A 20,889-nucleotide genomic window follows, 5' to 3' on the forward strand; every position below is an offset into this window, starting at 1 on the left:
ACATGTTTTTTATGATTGATATAGTTTGATCAGATTTGGGTAAATGAACCTACAATTATGTACAGTATAATATTAAAATAGCTATCCAAAAATATTTAATGATGCAAGATCATGCAACTTTTTTTTCTTCTTATTGACAAAATATAAACATTACAAATCACAAACAGCAGTTACTAGAAAATATAAAAATGGAAAAATAAAATAAAGAAAGAAAGAAAGAAAGAAAGAAAGAAAGGGCTCCGGATTTATGATGCAACTTTGACCCGGTGGTAGTCAATCAATTGACGTAATTTTGTAGGCTAGTTGACCTTTCTTCCAGGGAGGCCATTTGCATTCTGTCTGAAATAAATTGTGTGACAACAAGAGGAAAACAAAACAAGGACGGAGCTCTGAGAGAGAGAGAGGACATTATTCTGAGGGTCTACTCCCACATAAACCAACCCTCAAAGTTCATTTTTCATTTATCATATTTGTGGAATAATAATGTTTTCATTTTCAACCTCGTTCCAACCACAGCAGGTAATAACAATGTGACGATGCTAATTCAACCGACATGTTTTTAGTGTTCATAACCTTACAGCTTCCTCGCGTTTTTGTTAAAAATCTGAACTATTGTTTCGTTTTGGTGATAATAATGTCAAAACTATGTACAACTATTATCAAATGTGTTGTATATTGTATATTGTTTATTATTTGTAACGGAAGTTAGCGGCCAATGATACCCGGCGTCAGGGCTCAGGCCTCGTCACTGTAACAATAATACAGTTGTTTAACGATGGCATCATTGTGCTGCTATACCATAGCAATACATTCAATGTAAAGTGAGAGGATTGTGTACGTATATCTAGTTGTACATGGTAACATCAAGGCTGGTAGAAATTAAAGGGCGCATATCCAGTCATTATCATAGAGTTCAAGTTACATAACCTTATTGGAAGGACATACTGTTTGTCTGCATGTAAATGCAGAGCACAGAAACATTGGATAACACTGTCATGTCTATGAGGCCCGCTCCTCCCCAATACCTGGCTTTATTTTAATGGATTAGTACAAAAACAATATTAACAGTGATGACACACACATACAAAAAGAGAGATATTAGGCTGAAATGGTCCAAAACTGGAATGTGTTATATTGTCAAGAACTTTATGAATCAAAATGCTATGCTCTATATCAGTTGTCATTAGTTGTAAGAACCTTTCGATGTCACTGACTTCAAATACTTGAGTAGCCCCGCTCGGAACCCTACGTACAGTTTGTTTACACTACCCTTAGCCCTACAAGCAGAACCCAATGCTACTTAAGTTTCTGTTTGTGACAAATTTCAGAAAAGCTTTATGGAGGGTTCCGAGAGGGGCTACACTACCCTTTACGTAGGGTCCCGTGCCATCTGACCCAGGCTAAATGTTACACAGATGTACATACATTCGGAAACGTCCGTGCTGCGCATTCTTGATGGGGGGGTTAGATGTTCAAAAGAAGCATATAGGAGCTATAGGAGACAACGGAAACGTCAGAGAATTTTCTTTTGGCACAGAAGCCGCTAAGTTACTTTAATCTGTGTTTGACTGTTTTGGCAGCTCTGAAATTCTCTCTCCATTCCTTCCTTGACTTCCTTATTGACAAAATTTGACATCCCATTGTACCGCCTCCCGCACCGACAGTGGCTAGCTGCACGTTCCTGCCTCTGATCTGCTCTGTCACATCTAGCCACATTACCATCTGTCTCTAGCTTTAGATCCATAGGAAAAGAGTTCCAAAGTGTTGCCCCCTCCTTGCACATGAAGCTTGTATACAAATATTTCCACCCACATTTATACACATATAAACCTGTGGTGTGACAAATATTGTTGAACTCATCTATCAACATTGTGTCAGTTTACATTCATATTTCATATCTTTGTCCACCTGTGTGATGTTATGTTCCCAGATGACAGTGGCCCTCACCCAGCTCATCAATGCCCTCCATTCCTTGAAGAGTTCAGTCAACTCTGCAGCCTCTGCCTCAGTCCAGAGTCTGCAGAAGGACTTCACCGCTGAACACAATCCTCTGCTCAACGAGGTAGGGCGTGACACTTTTTTTTTAAATTCACTATAGTTTTTCTGAATTGAAAATTTGCTTTTTCCCCCTTGCTAGTATTTATCTAATATATGATGAGCCATATGCAGATTACAGAGTCAACAAAGATGAATGAAGCTGGTTTATTTGTATAGCGCATTTCAACAACAAGGCAATTCAATGTGCTTTAATAATAATGATCATACTGGCTTACTTGACCTAATCGTCTTTACCCCGTTGAGGGGCATATGGTGTTCACCAGGGCTCTCCATCTCACTTTCTTCTGGGCCTGGGCCTTCCTGCCAGCTCATTACAATGCTCTTTAGGTCTTGGAAAGTGGAACGTCTCCATGTGTTGCAAAATTATAAATATGTGTAGACCACTCAATACTCAAAAGTATTTTATTTGTCCTCCTGAAGTCCCCAGGCTATTTGGTTATTAGTTATTTTAAGATTAGAGTATAAGGTTCAAGGTTGTCTTTATTTGTCTCCCTTGGGAGTAATTTGTCTTGGAGACAGAGTCACAGCTGCATACAAATACCAGACACGTTCACATACGAAAAGGAAAAAAACACCATGAAACTCCCAACATACACAAACAGAGATATTGCACACATTCCCTTGATAAAGTGCAACTAGTCAATAAAGTGCTTTTGGCAATCCCTGAATCTCTGAGTCAGTAAAGTGCATTCGGCAATCTCTGATTGAGCATTTTGATTTACAGGGGAACAAAAGAGTGTTTAAATCTATTATACACACACCGTGGAGTTCTATACCTCCTACCGGATGGCATTAGCTTGTACTCTCTGTACAACACATGCAAGGGGTCAGATACAATATTCCGAGCTTGTCTCAACACTGCTTCTTCAAAGATGGCCTGGGGAGTGATGGGGGTGGACATGCCCATGATCTTCCCAGCCATGTTTGCTAGCCTACTAAGTGGTCAAAAACTCTCAATAAAATATGTGCTCACCCTAATGGAGTGCAGATCGATCAGGACCTGAGCTGACACACACATGTTACAAGTACAACTCTATGTTCAAAGATACACCAGGGTGTATCTTTCTTCGAAGACTTAGGGCTGTATTTTGCGTGTACCAGGTCTTATTACTTAATTTAAGACCTGGAGTTGTGGTCAATGTTCTTTGGCCACTCAGAATAGCCAAGTGGCATTGATCACGCCTCCAGGTCTTAAGTTAAGTAATAAGACCTGGTAGTTAAGACACGCAAAATACAGCCACTAGGCTTTTCGGAGTCGACCTTTTACAGGGCTAGTATAGAATCTATCTATGTCCAGGAGGTGGTTTGGCAACCTAACTGTTAAATACAAATCTCAATATCGTATATCCGACCCCCTCCATGTATTGAACCGAAAGGAGATATAGGATTCCGCGGTGTGAGTATAATAGATAAAGCACTAATTTGTTCCTCTGTCAAATCAGAATGCTTAATCAGAGATTGCTAAATGGCAGCTGACTAGATGCACTTTATTGACTAGTTGCACTTTATCAAGGGAATGTGTGCAATATCTCTGGTTTTTATGTTGTTGTTGTTGTTTCATGGTGTTTTCTTTTTCTTTTCTTTCTGTGAATGTGTATATGTTATACTGTATGTATGCATACTGTATGTGACTCTATCTCCAAGATGAATTTCCCCTCAGGGAGACAAATAAAGACAACCTTGAACCCTGGTCTTGGAATGTTCAATTTCGTCAACTGGTTGTAGACCGGCAGGAACAATTTTACCAAAACTGCACACAAAAAAATCATAATCCTAACTTTACATAGTTTAGGGAAACACGGTGCCAGTGTGTTCTGGAGGCTTTTTTTAATGCTGTTTCACAAATCACATGCATCTTCTTCCAGCCCAATGTGAGCCTGAAGGAGCTGGGGTTGTCCGAGCTGAAAGTGGGTCAGCTTGATGAGCTGGTCAGCAGGTTGCTGCCCACACTGGGACCAGAGGAACCCTGTCCCGTCCCATACTCACCGTGGAGGACCACCCATGTCTCAGCAGACACCTTCTTCCAGAACAAACATGGTAAGAGGAGAAGAACCTTTTCTGGAAAGCTGTGGTACCAACTGAGCTACAAGTGACCACACTGCAGGAAACTGGACATGTTTTTTTTCCCTTATTTATTATTATTTTATTTTAGCTTTTTGTGCCTTTTTCTCCTCAATGTAGTCGTTATGCCAAATGTTTCGTCCCCACACACACGTTTCTTTGTTGTCACTGCTGTTGTAATATCCTACTGACTCACCTGCCAGTGAGGAGTCCCCACCGGGAGGATGTACCAACAGACTAGACTAGACCTTTTTAGTGTGACATATTAACCCAAGGCCGATTTTTACAAATGCCTTCTAAATCAGTAGTTCTCACACTTTTTCAATTAGAAAAAATGCTTGCATCGCGACACGACACGCTGTGAGCTTCTACATCTGCTGTTATTGAATAGCCAACGTAAAAATATAAAATGTCACTATGTTTTCCTGGTTAGTGACTTAAAAGCCTATAAGATTTTCTTTTTGCATTATGGGTAGCCTATAGAGATTGAACATTATTTAAAATATAGTTGTTATTTATTTCAAAATGTATTTATTTCATAGGGTATTCACACAGAAGACTGGGTGTATTTGGCTCACCGCTATTTCACAGAGAACACCATAGTGCACTGAAAGCTGTCTGCTCAGAGCTACAGTACTTGCCTGGTAAGAATTTGCACCAAGCACATGCATGTTACTGTACGTAGTATTGCATAGGCTTTTAGAGATGTTTGACGTGTTGTCCTTTTTGGGTCCAGTATGGGTCCAGCATCGAGGATTCAAAACACTGAGGCGGAGCAGACGATTTGAGTCTGCTTATGACGGTCCAGCAGAGACAGAGGCCCACACACCAACCTTCCTGAAGGTCTGTGTTTGTTTGCTACTCACCTATGTGCTTCTCTCTCGCCTTGACCGTTCCTTCCAACAGTGTGGAAATGGTTCGGAATATTATTGCTGTCGGGTGGAAATGTCCAACACTGTTACTTTTCAGATCTACAAGCTTCAAACTTGATCTGCTACTAACTTTTGATGCTGTAGTAAGATCGATTTATCCAAAAAAATAAAGTAGTTAGTTGTGTATCTATATCATTATGTTTATTAAACGCTGCTTGTTCTATAGCAATATTTATGGTAGGTGATGGAATTGTAGAAAAGTGGTTTTAACACATGGAAGCCACAAAAGTGTTGAGGGAATCGGTCGCCATGACTGATTTCTGTCATTTGGACTTGTCTGCATTTCGTCTAAGTATGTCATGCACTGAAATTAGGTTATCTGCCATCTTACAACATGTCTGTGACTTGTTGTAAGGTTGTAGATAACCTATTTCCGGTTATTTATTTTAAGATGAAAGAGTATTTGAAGTGGTCAAACTAAACTAATAATGTTAATCTTCCCGAAAACCCTGATGATGAACCCTGCGCTCTTTTCACAAATCTCAGATTAGGATTTAGCCTAACAACATTTTTCATGGAATCTAGTTAACTCCTTTCAGTCATGTTCTGACATGGTAGACTGTAAGCCTACACTTGGTGAGGACTCCTGCTGAATGCGCTGATGCCCTATTGAGATCCAATCGCTCTTCTTTCTGTCTCTTTTGCACAGAGACACCTGTTTCTTTTTTATGATCTGTTCCCATGATTTCATATTTCCTCTGCCTCTCAGGGATTGCTCATGAGGGAAAAGGGACCAGAGGCACAGACACTGGACCAGGTGGTGAAACAGAAGAACCTTCCAGACAACCAGCAGGACGCGTTCAAGAGCGGTTTCACCGAGGGCTTCATGAGGTCTCAGGTCTTCACCCAAAGAACCCAAGGTATGTGCCTGCTGCCCTGCCACTTCCATTCGCCCCGTCACAAGGCAGTGCAATTTGTGTGCACTGCCCTTGACATCGGCTTGATTAGCCAAAGTGTAGGCCACAATTTCGTAACTTATATCATTAGCATTTGCAGCATTTTGTCACTGGGTGGCAGCACTGCATTGAAGCTGGTATGTATGTGTGTTCTCTCTGTAGTGCTAGAGCCTAGAAGTAATTTCTCCTATAAAATATACCCATGTAAATAAAGAACCCACACACTGCTCACCTGGAATTGTTCAATATTTCTATATTGTATAACGTTTATCAAGACACATGTGATACAAGATGTCAGTGCCTACTGTCATGGAATTCTGGATCAATCAGCAATCGATGAGGCAAATAGGAGTCAAGACAATATTGTAGGTGTTGATGGTTATGCTTTATGTACATACATGATATCATGGGCCATGGGGAGAAGTACAAAAAACACTCATGGCAGTGGTACGGTAGTTCTGCCAAGAGCACAGGACAGGAATCATAGTTATAGTGTGTGGCTGCTCCAAAGGCTACTGAATCATAACAAGATGGGCTCGCCTGTAACATAAACTAATGGCTATTGGCTATTAGACCTATTGTAAGTATCATGAAGGTTAGATATAAGCAACCATGTCATTTCTTCCAATATATGTTTGCGTGTGATCTTGTGTCAGATGCCAGGGGCCACATGACCTCAGGCCCAAGTACATCTCCAGCTTTCAAAAAGGACTCATAACCATAGCACTTGCGGTATTCAATATTATCAAATATTGTGCCAAGTCTATTTGCACTAACCTTGGTTTGTACCCTGTGTCGACAGACTCCCAGAGAAGAACCAGACTGGTGCTGTTAACCCTCCTCCTCATCGGCATGTACGGCCTGTACAAAACCCCGTTCCTCTCGGGTAAAGGCTCCTTTTCTGATGCTGGTTTGTGTCCATTTTCATTTGTTCTTTTAGCACACTAGTCACTTCCATCACCCTGCTTGCACACCTTGATGAGATGAGAGCTTAGTTTACTTGGTGGTTTTGTAGGTAACCAGAACGCTCGCCCAAAACGCACTCGCCCCCCCAAGGTATCTTTAGGAATAAGGGTAGGTTTAGGCATACCGTAGTTTTACTTTAGGAATAATGCTAGGTTTAAGGTAGGCATAGTTTTACTAATACGAGCCGGTTTGGTGACTTTTTAGGACAATATAGAGTTTAGTTTAGTTTAGTTTAGTTTATTCGCACGATAAAAACAGTACAAAAAGGTAACCTCAATAAAAGAAGTGTGTGCAGGTGAGAAAAGAAACCCAGGGAGGGCTTATATGTGGTTCTCACCAAAGTTAATATACAATTTAACAAATGGTAATATACAAATAGTAAGACAAAGTAATAAAACATAGGTATGAAAAATAACAAAAACATGAAGAAATACATTATTTACACTTGTGAAGTGTGTGCGCGCGTGTCTGAGTCAGAGTATGTCTGAGTATGCACAATAAGGCTACATTACGTTAGAATAAATTAGAGAGGGTAACTCAACTGCATTCTTTTCTTTTCATTAATTGAGATAGTTAGCGTAGCGTTACCAACGTCTTGTTGTCTTTTGTGCATTTAGGTGTTGATTATGCTGCAGCTAAATAATTATATCAACATTTTATTTAAACACTTAAGTGGTATTTTTGAGGTGCACTTTGCATCTCCATATTCACATGACCATGCCAAGCTTGTGCTAATCAAACAGTTGTATCCCCTGTGTTTAGAAAACATATAGAAATGCATTCCTTTGAATGGGTTCTGTTTCTGTTGGATTTCTGCAGTAAGGTTCCCGGAAAACATAGAAATGCATTCCTTTTGAATGGGTTCTGTTTCTGTTGGATCTCTGCAGTAAGGTTCCGGACCACGTCCGGGTTGGACTCTGCCATGGACCCCGTCCAGGTGAAGAATGTGACATTCGACCATGTCAAAGGAGTGGATGAAGCGAAGAATGAACTTCAAGAGGTCGTGGAGTTTCTCAGGAATCCCCAGAAATTCACTGTGTTGGGTGGAAAGTTACCTAAAGGTAGGTAGTGTGGCTTTACCAAAATCTTTCTTTAACCCATTTTAACCTCAAGCCGATTCCTTCTAAATCATTAGTGCTCAAACCCTGCTCAAGGACCCCCAAAATGAATTTGGCCGTGGACCAATCATCTTTACTATACCTACACCACAATCATCTAAACCAGTAGATCTGCTATTTTTGAAAGATCGTGAAAATGTATGCAAATCTTTGAATATATATAGATGGTCTGTCCCTGGCTGGGTGGCTGGGTCTGTCCGATCACGAGAATAGCGTTATAGCATTTGTTCACCACCAAGTGTCACTAATGCACAGCCTAACACACACAAAGGCCAGGGATGAGGGCTTGTACAGTAAATGGTAAATGGTGCATTTATATAGCGCCTTTATCCAAGGCGCTTTACATAGATTGTGCATTCCATTCACACACATTCACACACCGATGGCAGCCCGAAACCATGTGCTAGTTGGTGCCATGCAAGGCACCAACTAGCACATCAGGAGCAATTAGGGGTTCAGTGTCTTGCTCAAGGACACTTCGACGGTAACTCTGGGGGAGCCCGGGTTCGAACTGGCGACCTTGCGGTTACCATCCGCAAACTCTACCCCTGAGCCACCGTCGTACAGCACAAGTACAACACCATCTCAATCTTTGCTTCTGGGGGTCCCTGGCAATAACAATTTTTGAGATGCGCATGAGAACCACTGCCCTGCACTCCATACTAGTTTTTTTTTCCCCCCAACCCATTTAGGCCTTTAAAAATGCCTTCTAAATCTTAAACTAAGTTTTCAGAAATCCTTTTTTTTATTATTATTGTTCCAAAACTAAAAAGAAGAAGATTCCTGCTAATTGTTTCCTCCATTGTGTTGTTCTTCAGGGATCCTGCTGATCGGCCCACCAGGCACAGGGAAGACCCTCCTGGCGAGAGCGGTGGCCGGGGAGGCCGACGTGCCTTTCTACTACGCCTCTGGGTCCGAGTTTGACGAGATGTTCGTGGGCGTCGGCGCTAGCCGCATCAGGAACCTCTTCAGTGAGTTTGTCTTGCTCTGTTGTTGGAGTGGATGGGGCATTATTGGGGTTGACGTGAATTACCGTTCATTTCAACACATTTATTTTGTATTAATTTTTTCACTTAATACTTGCATGCTTGAAACTCCCATCAAAGGTAACAAATGAATATTAAATCCAATCGATAAAACGGAATGAGTGCAACTGAACCACTCAAACACACTTGCCGGTCGTGCAAACTGAAAGCAAACTCTACTTCTTGCCCGAATGTTTTATATACTTACCACGGGCAGTCACGTTTGGTTCAACGCCTGATCATTATGAATGTCGTTTTACAAATTATTCGATTAAAAGGCCTGGGAATAGATTGAAAACACCGCTATGTAAACGCCAAAACTCATCCGTTGATGGCTTTAAAAGAACAGCAAGGCACATGGCATTGTGTCAAACAAGGACTAATATTGTGATCCTTCACCGCAATAAACATTTTGTTTGAACAGTGTCCAATATTAAAGCATATCAAAATGGTGGATGATATCGCACTATCACGCCTATTCTTTTTGTGCTTTACAGAAGAGGCAAAAGCAAATGCTCCCTGTGTGATATTCATTGATGAACTGGACAGTGTTGGAGGCAAGAGGATTGAGTCGCCAATGCACCCGTACTCCAGGCAAACCATCAACCAGCTGTTGGCAGAGATGGACGGGTTAGTTGGCGGCTATTCACTGTGAATGGGCTCGTGATTGCAGGGTCACCCTGTAGACCCGCCCTAACATCTAGAGAGCAGTGGTTCTCAGAGGCCCCTTTTTCACCAGGGTTGAACCGTTTCGGTTCCTTTGTCCTGCCTAATTTTGAACCAGTGTTCCTACTGGCGGTTCCGTGAAAGCACTACGTTTCCAAGAATCTAGAACGGAACCAGTTCTAGAACCAAAGTTATTTTGGTGGAAAAGGGACCAGAGTGGGGTCCTTGAGTGGCTTCCAGGGGGTCCCCAGCAAAATCATTGATAGTTAACCAAATGGACCCTTGTGGGTGTGTGGAGGGAGGGAGGGGGGTCCATGGTCAAACTGTCAAACTGCAGGTCCTTTTTAGAGCCACACATGGGGGTCTCTGACATATATTTTCAAATTGCGGGGTCTGCAAGTTAATTTGTATCAATTTGGGGGTCCTCGGCACAAAAGATTTTGAGAACCACTGCTATAGAGGATGGGGAACATTATGATTTGTAACTCAGACAGTGTGGATATGATGAAATACTGATGAAAGGACAATACTCAATGCTTTGTCTTTTACAGGTTCAAACCTAATGAGGGTGTCATCGTTATTGGTGCTACAAACTTCGCAGAGGCTTTGGATAAGTATGTTTACTTTCTTTGGACATGATGCGATGTGATGTGATGTGATGTTGATAATGGATTGAAATTTGACATTTATTTAAAATTGTCATCTCACGCTGTAGCTGAATGGAACTGAATGTAAACTCTAGTTTAGAGTTGACAGTAAGGTAGGGTTGACAGTTGTCTTCGGATAAACTAGGAGCCTTTTGCTGTGATGGATGACCAAAAATTACATTTGACTTAAAATAGAGTCAAATGGAGATGCTCTAAAGTACCAGTGTGAATACCATTCCCATGTCACAAATGTCAGGACACACGTGTCTGAACATCTACATCTGCTTTACGTTGCAGTGCTCTGATAAGGCCTGGGAGGTTTGACATGCAGGTGACAGTCCCCAGGCCCGATGTGAAAGGCCGCACGGAAATTATCAACTGGTACCTGTCCAAGATCAAAGTAGACCCTGGTAGGTTACAATGGAAAAGTACACTTGAGAACATGATTTATAAGCGTGTAGGATTTGAACTACCGGTAAATGTATCGTGGTCAAATTAAATTGTCGAATGATGACGATGACAATCATTACTGGCAGTGTAACCCATAGTCACTCATTTTCATTTTCCAGAAAAAAAAATCATTTTCAAAGTTCACTTTATTTGTCATTTACATGATTGCACGTGAAACTCGGGACCAGCAATGTACAATAAAATCCTAAAGTACCATCCAGCATTTATCAAAACAAGATAACATGGCAGCATATTCTGTATAACGGCACCTAATCTCACAAATACTATGCCTAACCTCATAGAATAATAACCTCAGAACCCCACACACCCAACTCATAACAGCACAGCAAGGCAGAACAGCCAAAGTAAGTGCATGTATTGGCCGTTCATCAGTCTAACTTCTGTGCAGAAGCTGCATTTGAGCCTTTCAGTTCTGGCTTTGATGCACCGCAGCCTCTTAGCTGAAGGGAGCGGGTGGAACAGTTTATGCGCCGGGTGAGTGGGGTCCTCCTTAATGCGGGACGCACTGCTCTTGCACCTGCTGACGTAGATATCCTCAAAAGAAGGAAGACTGCTGTGGGTGATGTTCTGGGCGTTTGTTTTTCACCACCCTCTGCAGCACCTAAGCATCAGTTAGTCAGACAAGTGCCTTCTAAGATAACATAATTGCAAAAATATATTCACACACACAGCGGACAGAACCTTATTGTTCCCGTCATGTGAAAGGCCTCACTGTTTCAAACCCCTTGTAACATCTTAAATCTGTCCCTCCCCTCTTTCCCAAGCCGTGGAGGCTTCAATCATCGCCCGGGGCACAGTGGGATTCTCTGGGGCGGAGCTGGAGAACCTGGTCAACCAGGCAGCCCTGAAGGCAGCTGTGGACGAGAAGGAGATGGTCACAATGTGGGACCTGGAGTTTGCCAAGGACAAGATCCTCATGGGTGAATAGAGACAGGGCCCTACACACACACACACACACACACACACACACACCCACACACACACACACACACACACACTCTACTACTACTTTAAAGCATCACATGAGCATGGATGGATTAAAGTTCCCATGACTGATTTAAATTATTTTGATTCCATAGAAGGAAGCCAACATGTCTTGTCTTCTATGGAAGCATGTTGCACTGTGTTGCACTATTCTATCTACAAGCTCGCAATGCGTTGCAAGCTTGTAGACCCCATGGCAAGGTAATTTGGGATCAATACAAGTAGGAAAATTAGCCTGTATGTTATTTTAGTCTGGAGTTAAAGTTGTCCTTTAAGATTAGAGCATTTGAAGTGGTCGGTCAGACTAGCAATATGTTCAGAAGCATCTTCCATAAGCCCTAATGGTCTCGGATATTTCATAAAAGCAAAGGTTAAAGCCTCAATCGGTAATTTCTGCACCTCGTTGGCAGTATGTAGAACAGCAGGAACAATATAACTAAAACATCATATTTTGACAGTTTAAATTGTATTGGGAAAACATTAGTGTGGGTGGGCTCCTTTTACACTTTCACAAATCGCACATTAAGACATGGTGAATACAACGTTTTCAGTTGTGAGATTTAATTTAGCTTTAATCCATGCACGAGACAGATTAACTTTGGAATGAACTCTCTAGCCCATTCTGGGCGGGAACCCCTTTTGGTGTTTATAGCATTATGTTATACTTTAGCTATTGAAAAATAGCAGATCTACAAGCTCATAGTGCGGCACTGAGTGCCGTGCTATGAATTTGTAGGTTAAATAAATAAATAAAATAATATATATTCATTCAGAGCGAACGTTTTCAACTCAAATCCTTGCTTCTGGGGGGGTCCCTGGAACAACATATTTTCAGATGGGTGTCGGTGGCCAAATACAGATAATTCTGGGGGTCCTTGACATGAAAAAAGTTGAGAACTACTGATATAGAAAGATAGGGTTTTCAGAAAACTGTCATCATTTAGCAGACAAGTAGAATCAAGCTCGGGTCAAATTGGGCTAGATGAGACTGTGTAGGCAGGGAGAATGTCGGGTCAATGAATTTGTGGTGTCACTCGAATTTCTGTGACCAGGAGAGTTCTCAGGGTTCAGCTAGATTAACGCCTTTGGTCGACCTTCTTTCTGTTCTTGGCATTATTAGTAAGTTAGTTTTAAGACCTGGAAAGCGTCCATGTCACTTTAGCTTTTAACCACTTTAACCATTATTTGAAACTTAGTCTGTAAAAGAATAGCACATAATTCAAGCTCATAGCATAGATATTTTTGGAAAATTTAAGCAAATCTCTGAATATATATGTATACCTGTTTGTGTGTGTGTATATATATATATTTCTTTTTTTATGCATAACATTTGTAACTCAAATCTTTGCTTCTGGGGTTCCCTGGAACAACATATTTTGAGATTGGTTCGGCGGCCAAAATATATATAATTGTGGGACTCCTTGACATGAAAAGGTTTGAGAGCCACTAACAGAAATGGGTTAATTATTCCTTGTCCTTTGTGTCCTTGTCTCTAGGCCCTGAGAGGAGGAGTGTGGAGATTGACGTGAAGAATAAGACCATCACAGCCTACCATGAGTCTGGCCATGCCATCGTTGCCTACTACACCAAAGATGCAATGCCAATCAATAAAGCCACTATCATGCCTAGAGGTCCGACTCTCGGCCACGTGAGTATTTTTTACCCATCTTTTAATTAGTATTATTTATTTATCTAATCTCTCTCCCCATTTCCTGTCGGCCTACTGTCACCCTATCCCTCTATAAAATAAAGAAATAAAAAATACAGGCAAAAGCCACATGTTTTTTATTATGGCCTAAATAGGCCATATTTCATATTATATACTCAAAATATGTTACAAAATAGTGGACATCGCTAGCTGATCCACAAGCTCACAAAGCACATGATGGCGGGCATACCGTTCATCATGTACCCAATTCCCAATTGTGTGTTTCTCCACGATCTCTCCTGCAGGTGTCGATGCTCCCAGAGAATGACCGCTGGAGTGAGACACGAGCCCAGCTCTTGGCTCAAATGGACGTCAGCATGGGCGGCCGTGTGGCAGAAGAGCTCATTTTTGGAGACGACCAAATCACCACCGGTAAGCAGTGGTGGAAAAAGTATCTTGAAAATAACAGATGTACAAGCTCACAGTGCATCACATTGTGACACATTTTGAGCTTGTAGATTGGCTATTTTTTCAAATGGCCGAAATATATATAAGGCTAATATATGTTTTGAAAATTATAATCACAATCTACAACTAGACAACCTCGGAGAGGTCGCAATTTTAAAAAATTGCAGAGTGTGGTTGCCGCAGTGACTTACATATATATACCCCTCCCACTGATATTGCCAGCCTGTTACAGTTTCAAGTCACACCTTAGATCGTGTGTAAGTAATTCGGAGGGGATTTAACCCCCGAAATTCTGGTTTTTCGACAAACTGTTACATTTATCGCGTTTGCGGCGCCCCCTATGGATGAAAATGGAATTGCTTTTGGAACTCGGTTGAACGAACCACCCCGGACATGTGATTCAAATTTTGGATGGAATGGACATTCCGTTTCGTGATTTATGGCATTTTTCGTGATATAGGCCCCTCCTACTGACTTCGGAAGACGATTACGGCCGAACGATACGCACTACCGAAAATCTGCGTTTCTGTTTTAATCGGATGGGTCCAGAGATCACGTGTACAGATTTTTGTGAGATTTGGACAAAATCTGTAGGAGGAAAAGCAAAAAGTGTGTTTTGGACAAAATTCAAAATGGCGGAAAATCCATCATGGCGGAAATGGGCGTGGCCTATATGGGGAGATGCGTCATGACCCAAGGAATCCAGGGAAAAAATAATTTTGATTTTACGACATACGGTTCAAGAGTTATGAGCCAAAAGGTAAAGTGGGCTGTTATAGCGCCACCATGAGGCCGACCTAAAAATATATATTTTTAAGTAATTTTAGTGATAATTAGGAAATATTCCTCCAAGTTTTGTAACTATAGTGCTTACAGTCTCAGAGGGAAAAATACTTGAATGTGATTTTTTGCATTTTTCCATTGAAGTCAATGGGATAATTTAATTCACTAATAAATTCATATCAATTAAACTATACAACATTTCTCTTAGCAAAGTACACGCCATCGATTCCCGATTTTTCCGGTCAATTTGACATATGGCTCAAGTGCGTACAGTCAAAACTGAGGGAGGGGTAGTGCGTCAAAATAAAGACTAGTGGAAGAAAAATAAGTGGAAGTGGAATAAAGTGTTACAATTACAAGAGTCTGGTTGCCCTGTTGGGCAACCACACTAATGACATTTTAGTGGAGTAAAACTACAATATTTATCTCTGAGATGTAGTGGAGTAGCTGGTAAAAGTGTTGAAAATTGGTAATACTCCAGTAAAGTAAAAATAGCTCAAAATTGTAGTACAGTGTAAATGTACAACAAATATGCAACTTATGTTCCCAGGAGCATCCAGCGACTTTGACGGAGCAACAAAAATAGCTAAGCTGATGGTGACCAGATTTGGAATGAGTGACAAGGTATGCAACTTGGATTTGTTTTAGAGATGTACATACCATGTTTTTCTTCATGATACCGATTCTATACTGAGTACCGAACCGATACCAGTGTGTAATGAAAAAATCACACCTGTGTGAAGTGAGGGCCGGTAATATATTAAAGTCTAACTCATGTTGATATGGTGATGTAAAACTAACGGTGCCAACACACAAACATTAAACGCCATTAACAATAAAGAGACAATATGAAGTAATGAGGCACATTATGGCGTAAATTGTGTATAGGAGGGCCCCTCAAAACCCTTGAGGGTCTTTTGGTTCCATTTGAACTTAAAAGTTGAGAACCACTGATCTAGGAATAAACAAACATTAAATTAATAATGGTTAAAGTGTGCAGAAGTTAGTAAAATTTAAAAATGATAAATGGTACAGTACGAGTATAAATCAGTAGTGCAGCGTCAACTGAAGCATTCAAATGCAAAATAATTGATGTATCCTCTGCAAATAACGTATCATCATGTGATGAATGGCACGGCATCGGAAATGGCATAGACTGACAATACAGATCATTCAGCATTTTAGGCAGTATCGGGCATAGTGAAAATGAGGCTGAGACTAGAGTTTCCTGCCAAATTACTGCTGAGGGATCTCATGGTCTCTATGAGCAGGCCACACATTCCAGACTTTGCTCCCACCTCCCTATAATCCCTTTCTCACTCATTCTGAAGAGATTTTCACTACTACAACTAGACATACACCAATTCTCTTGGGTTGACAATAAGGTCTCAGAGACACTTACTTACCTGTTGTGCAATTATAGGTCAAGTTCTTCTTGCCCAAAGGTGATGACCACTTGCCCAAAAAGTAATCTCTCCATTATAAAATGGTAGGTGAAACCTACGCGTGTAGAACAAATGTATGTCAACTGCCGAGTGGTGACAGTCACCATGAAATACAGAATGTGTGCAACTGATGGTTGCATAAAAGGTAGCATTGTGCTTCATGAATAGTCAATCATATTTAACGAAGACGGAATGCACTTGCCCGTCATGCAACCTGAAAGCATGCTTGCCACGGGCTGTCGGGAAACCGTTGGGGCCGATTCATATTCCTATTTTAGAGCCGAATGAAAGTCGGTTCGGCGCTGTAGAGCCTACAATGTGACGTCATTTGAGGTTCGGGGGGGGGGCGGGTACCGTCCTAAAGTCGACTCTTCGGTGCTACTGAAAATTTCTGACGAGCCGAAATCATTTCGGTACTACAGCGCCGAAACAGCGGTAAAATAGGAGTATGAATCGGCCCTTAGTGTCAACCCAGTGGATTTATGTTTATTTTCGATGTATTTGAAGATGGTACGTAGTATCCTAACATCAACCCCTGTTCCCTCTACTTAACCTGTAATGTCGAGCCCATCGTCAGCACGACATGTAATTATGCCTTGAGAGGTTGGAACACTGTAGCTATTAGTCGCTCAAATAGCTCCCTGGAAGCTGTCTTTGTTCTCTTGTGCTCAGTAACCATTTGTGGCAGAGTTAAATAAGACTCGAGGTCTAACTGTTCCCTTTGATGGGACTCTCACCCTCATTGGGGGTGGCTCGGGGGTAGAGTGGCCGCTTAACCGAAAGGTTCCCAGTTCGATCCCAGGCTCCCCCAAAGTAATGTTGTAGTGTCCTTGAGCAAGACGTTATATCGGTATACAAATGTGTGTGTGTCTGGTTGCAGCTCGATGGGACTCTAACCCTCCTTTGTGTTTGTTTGCAGCTTGGTGTCATGACCTACTCTGACCTGTCCAAGCAGAGCCCAGAGACGCAAGCCGCCATCGAGCAGGAAATCAGGTTCCTGCTGAAGGTGAGCTTTCCCCAAGATAAGACGAAAAGAAAAGAATGAAAGACATGCCATGTCCGGTTCAGGTTTACTTCCCATATGTGTGAAGTAGGTGGCCGCCTTTTTATGAGGCTATTATTTCCAATGGAAGAGTGAACGTGAACACAGCTTCTGAACCATTCTTTAGCCCAATGGTCACTGAAGCCACACAAGCCAATATTCCCAAGATTTTCATACTAAAATGGCTTTATTTCAGAGAGGAGAAAATGTTGTTTTTTCAAACCTTTACTTTTAGTCTCACATTACAAACATAACATTAACTGCATACAATAAAAAAAGAAAACATCAATTATTACAGCATATAGTAGTCAACAACTACACACACACTACCATCTACATGATTATATTACTACCATCTACATGATCATTATATTACTGCCTTATCAGTACCCTTCAGCCTGACACTGAATTTTCATTTAGTTCAGGACATATTATTTTTTTGGCTTTCGCCTTTATTTTCTTTTTTATAGAGGCATAGGTATACAGTAGGCTGACAGGAAATGGGGAGAGAGATGGAGGGGGGGGGTGACACGCAGTAAAGGCCGTCGGGATCGGGAGTCGAACCCGCGGCACACTGCCAGACTGGATTACCAGCCAAGGTGCCCAGACGGCTACGCCAGCTGCCCGGGCCAGGACATGTTTTATTAATGGTACTAGCGATTCAGGGCTGGAGCCAGGCTACCCTGCAACCTACTTGACAGTCCAATAGTTTAATAGAAAGCATTAACAATAATAACTACTGTACCATTGTTTTGACATCCTCAGACCTAGAGCAGAGTCACCTACCCATGACTCAATAATGAAAATGTTTCCATTCCAATTAATCCCGGGTGATTAATGGATGCTAATGGATGTTTTTCTTCCATGCAGGCCTCGTATGAGCGCGCTAAACACCTCTTGAAAATGTACAGTAAGGAGCACAAGACGCTGGCTGACGCCCTGCTCACCTACGAGACTCTAAACGCCAAAGAGATCAAGTTGGTTCTAGAGGGAAAGTCGCTGCAGGCTTCCACCTAGACTCCTCAGTCAGCAGACCAGACAATTTAGACTCTTTGTTTGTATAATCAAGCTGTGCGATGGATTGGAGGGCCTTGTAGTTTCTCCTTTCTGTTTCCCTGTATCCTCTTATATTCATAACCGAAATGGAGCACAGAAAATCGAGGGTATGCGCATGCATGAAGTGAGTGGCAAAGTGAGAACGTTGTTTAATTATTAAACAACGTTCTCACTTTGCCACGGTTTGACTGTATTAAACTTTAATACAATCAGATGGGACTGTTTGGATGTATGGGCTGTCCAGAAAGTAGTTTTTTGCCACTCTGTAGGCGTTCCTGCACAACTTCTGCGTATGATTATGTCATGCACATACCCTCTATATATGTGCGGCCATTTGTTTTCAACCAATTTCCTCATTTTAATTTTTATTTGGGTACATTTAGTGCAGACGTGCCGTTTATTTATTTATATTCAATAAATGGATATGACACAAGGGAGTTTAGTTTACCCCCTCTGTGAACATAGTTCAGTTTTCAGTGAACAGCTGTCTGTAGAACATTTTGTACGTTAACAAAATCTCAGATTTGGTATGTTATCAAATTTATGAGGCACAATCTTTTTTTTTCTTCTGATCAAATTATGACATAACTTGGATTTATTTAATTTAAGCTAAGCATTCATTGTAGATGTGTGTACATAGACTTGAATAGGGCATAGCAGCGGTGGCCATTTTGTGGTGCCACAGATTGAAACCCCATTATTTATTTTCTCATAGAGATTTCTGGAAATATTGATATTAATTATTTTATGCATGGAACCAAGCTACCTAGGATCCTGGTGAAACATGACCATGAAACATGTGTCCAAACATATTTGAATATTTAATTATATTATTATATAATATAATATTGAATAAATTACCCTTGTTTTCAAAATAAAATAATTTAGATAAATATGTTCAGTAATCTCTGTGGGGAAAATGAATCGTTTTTCTATCCGTGGCACCACAAAATGGCTACCACTGCTATGCCCTATATGGTAGAACCATAGAGAGTTACATGTAGAATGTACCGTAGATGGGACTCTTATCAAAGAGCTTAGTGAAATTCATGATTGTTGTTGAACACTTGTGGATTGTTCCGTTCCTTTTAATTTAGTGGTTTTCAACCCTTTTCAGATCAAGGCCCATTATTTATTTAGCATTTGAGCCATGGACCATTGATTAGATTTAGCCTCAGACCCAAAACTACAGAATATTTGGTTATCTTTATAGAAGAGTTGGTACCACATCAATCCAGCATGGAATTGTGTACAATTAGGAGAGAGAACAGGCAAACGGTGATTAAAAATAAGAATTCTTCTACATTCTCTAATTGTGTAGACCCCCTCAAAGACCACTGGTTGGAAAACACTGTTTTCCTTACATCATTCATTTCCATCCACCATAATGCTTGAGTACTCATTGTCTGGCCAGAGGCCGGAGGGAGTCCTGTCCGTCCATCTGTGAGTCAGTCGGTGTGTCTGTCGGTCAGTCAGTGTGTCTGTGGCCGGCTAATCTCCGGCACCGTGGGACCGAGCTGTGTGAAACTCTGCTCGGTAGGCAACCCGGCCTGGCGGAGACATGCACTGAGAGTAGGGCTGTCACGATTACACATTTAAGTTGACGATTAATTGTCACACAAATAATTACGATTTAATTGTGGTTTTTTGCATTGAACATTGAAACGTTTTTCTGTTAGCCTTTTAGCCTTAGTAATCTCAAATTGCACAGGGCAAAAAATAGTTGAAATAATTTAATAACATGGAAACGATTGACGATTATGCAAACATAATTGTGATTATCTCAAACATTTGCAGTTAGACCATTATGTAATAATTGTGACAGGCCTAGCTCAGAGAAGCACACTTTCCTAGAGTTTCTATTTATTCATGTGCTGTTTTTGTCCCTCCAAATTTGTGTTAAGCCCACGTATATCATTTTCAAAATTCAACCCAGAACTTAGAGGTTTGATTCTCTGCCTGCAGGACCAAAGACCGGCTGGGCCTGGCCTGTGGTTTCAGGTTGAGTCAGGTCAGGTAAGATTCTCCCTCCCTTTCCTCTGGCTCCAACACGTATATCATATAACATACAAATGTATTTCCACACAAAATAAACAATCAAGACTTTACAAACTGAAAAAACGAAACCACCAAACACCAACTTTCTAAGAGCATTGCTGTTTTAAAACGGGGCTCAGGCTCATCATGCCTAACTCAGGTTGATTGAGTTAGGCTTGTTTTTCTGCACGATCACTCTGCTGTAACTTGTATACGAGTGCAAATGTAAATACTCTAAGTGTGTATGATTTGGTTCACGCTCAATTGTAAATGGACCCGGTTGAACCTTAAATAAAAGTTGATCTATGATTATGCTTTATTTTAGTTTATTTCTTTTTACATGACTTGATATACAAAAAAAAGCTGCATTTCCTGTGCATTTATTTAGCATTGAGAAAATCACAAAGAGCTGAGTAAGTAAAAAAGGGAAAAAAGATCATAATGGCTCCAAGGATGTTTTTTTTGTTTGTTCCATTGATATATATTTTTTTTTGTGAAAATAGATCTATTTTCACGCTAGTTTGTAGATCTTGTAGATCTATCTACTGTACAATATCTACAAACTCATAGCGTGCATCCCAATGTG

At 41.1% G+C, this 20,889-nt stretch overlaps 1 protein-coding gene across 2 annotated transcripts; it reads left to right on the top strand.

Annotated features, from left to right (window-relative positions):
* The first annotated feature begins 328 nt into the window (after positions 1-328).
* yme1l1a (YME1-like 1a) lies at positions 329-20,612 on the top strand. Of its 2 annotated transcripts, none has more exons than XM_080794367.1 (18): positions 329-519; positions 1,931-2,062; positions 3,924-4,095; positions 4,662-4,763; positions 4,856-4,962; positions 5,761-5,911; positions 6,750-6,857; positions 7,801-7,974; positions 8,850-9,002; positions 9,554-9,686; positions 10,274-10,336; positions 10,667-10,779; positions 11,605-11,760; positions 13,321-13,472; positions 13,778-13,904; positions 15,274-15,347; positions 17,088-17,174; positions 18,081-20,612. In XM_080794367.1, the coding sequence occupies exons 1-18, from the start codon at positions 484-486 to the stop codon at positions 18,225-18,227; spliced, it is 2,187 nt and encodes a 728-aa protein (XP_080650493.1). In that variant the 5' UTR covers positions 329-483; the 3' UTR covers positions 18,228-20,612. The 2 variants fall into 2 exon arrangements, with proteins under 2 accessions (XP_080650493.1, XP_080650494.1); XM_080794368.1 differs by having other exon boundaries at positions 6,750-6,833.
* Positions 20,613-20,889: the final 277 nt, after the last annotated feature.

This window comes from Protomyctophum bolini (genome assembly GCF_963924005.1).
Source record: "Protomyctophum bolini genome assembly, chromosome: 21".
In the NCBI taxonomy this organism is placed as follows: domain Eukaryota; kingdom Metazoa; phylum Chordata; class Actinopteri; order Myctophiformes; family Myctophidae; genus Protomyctophum; species Protomyctophum bolini.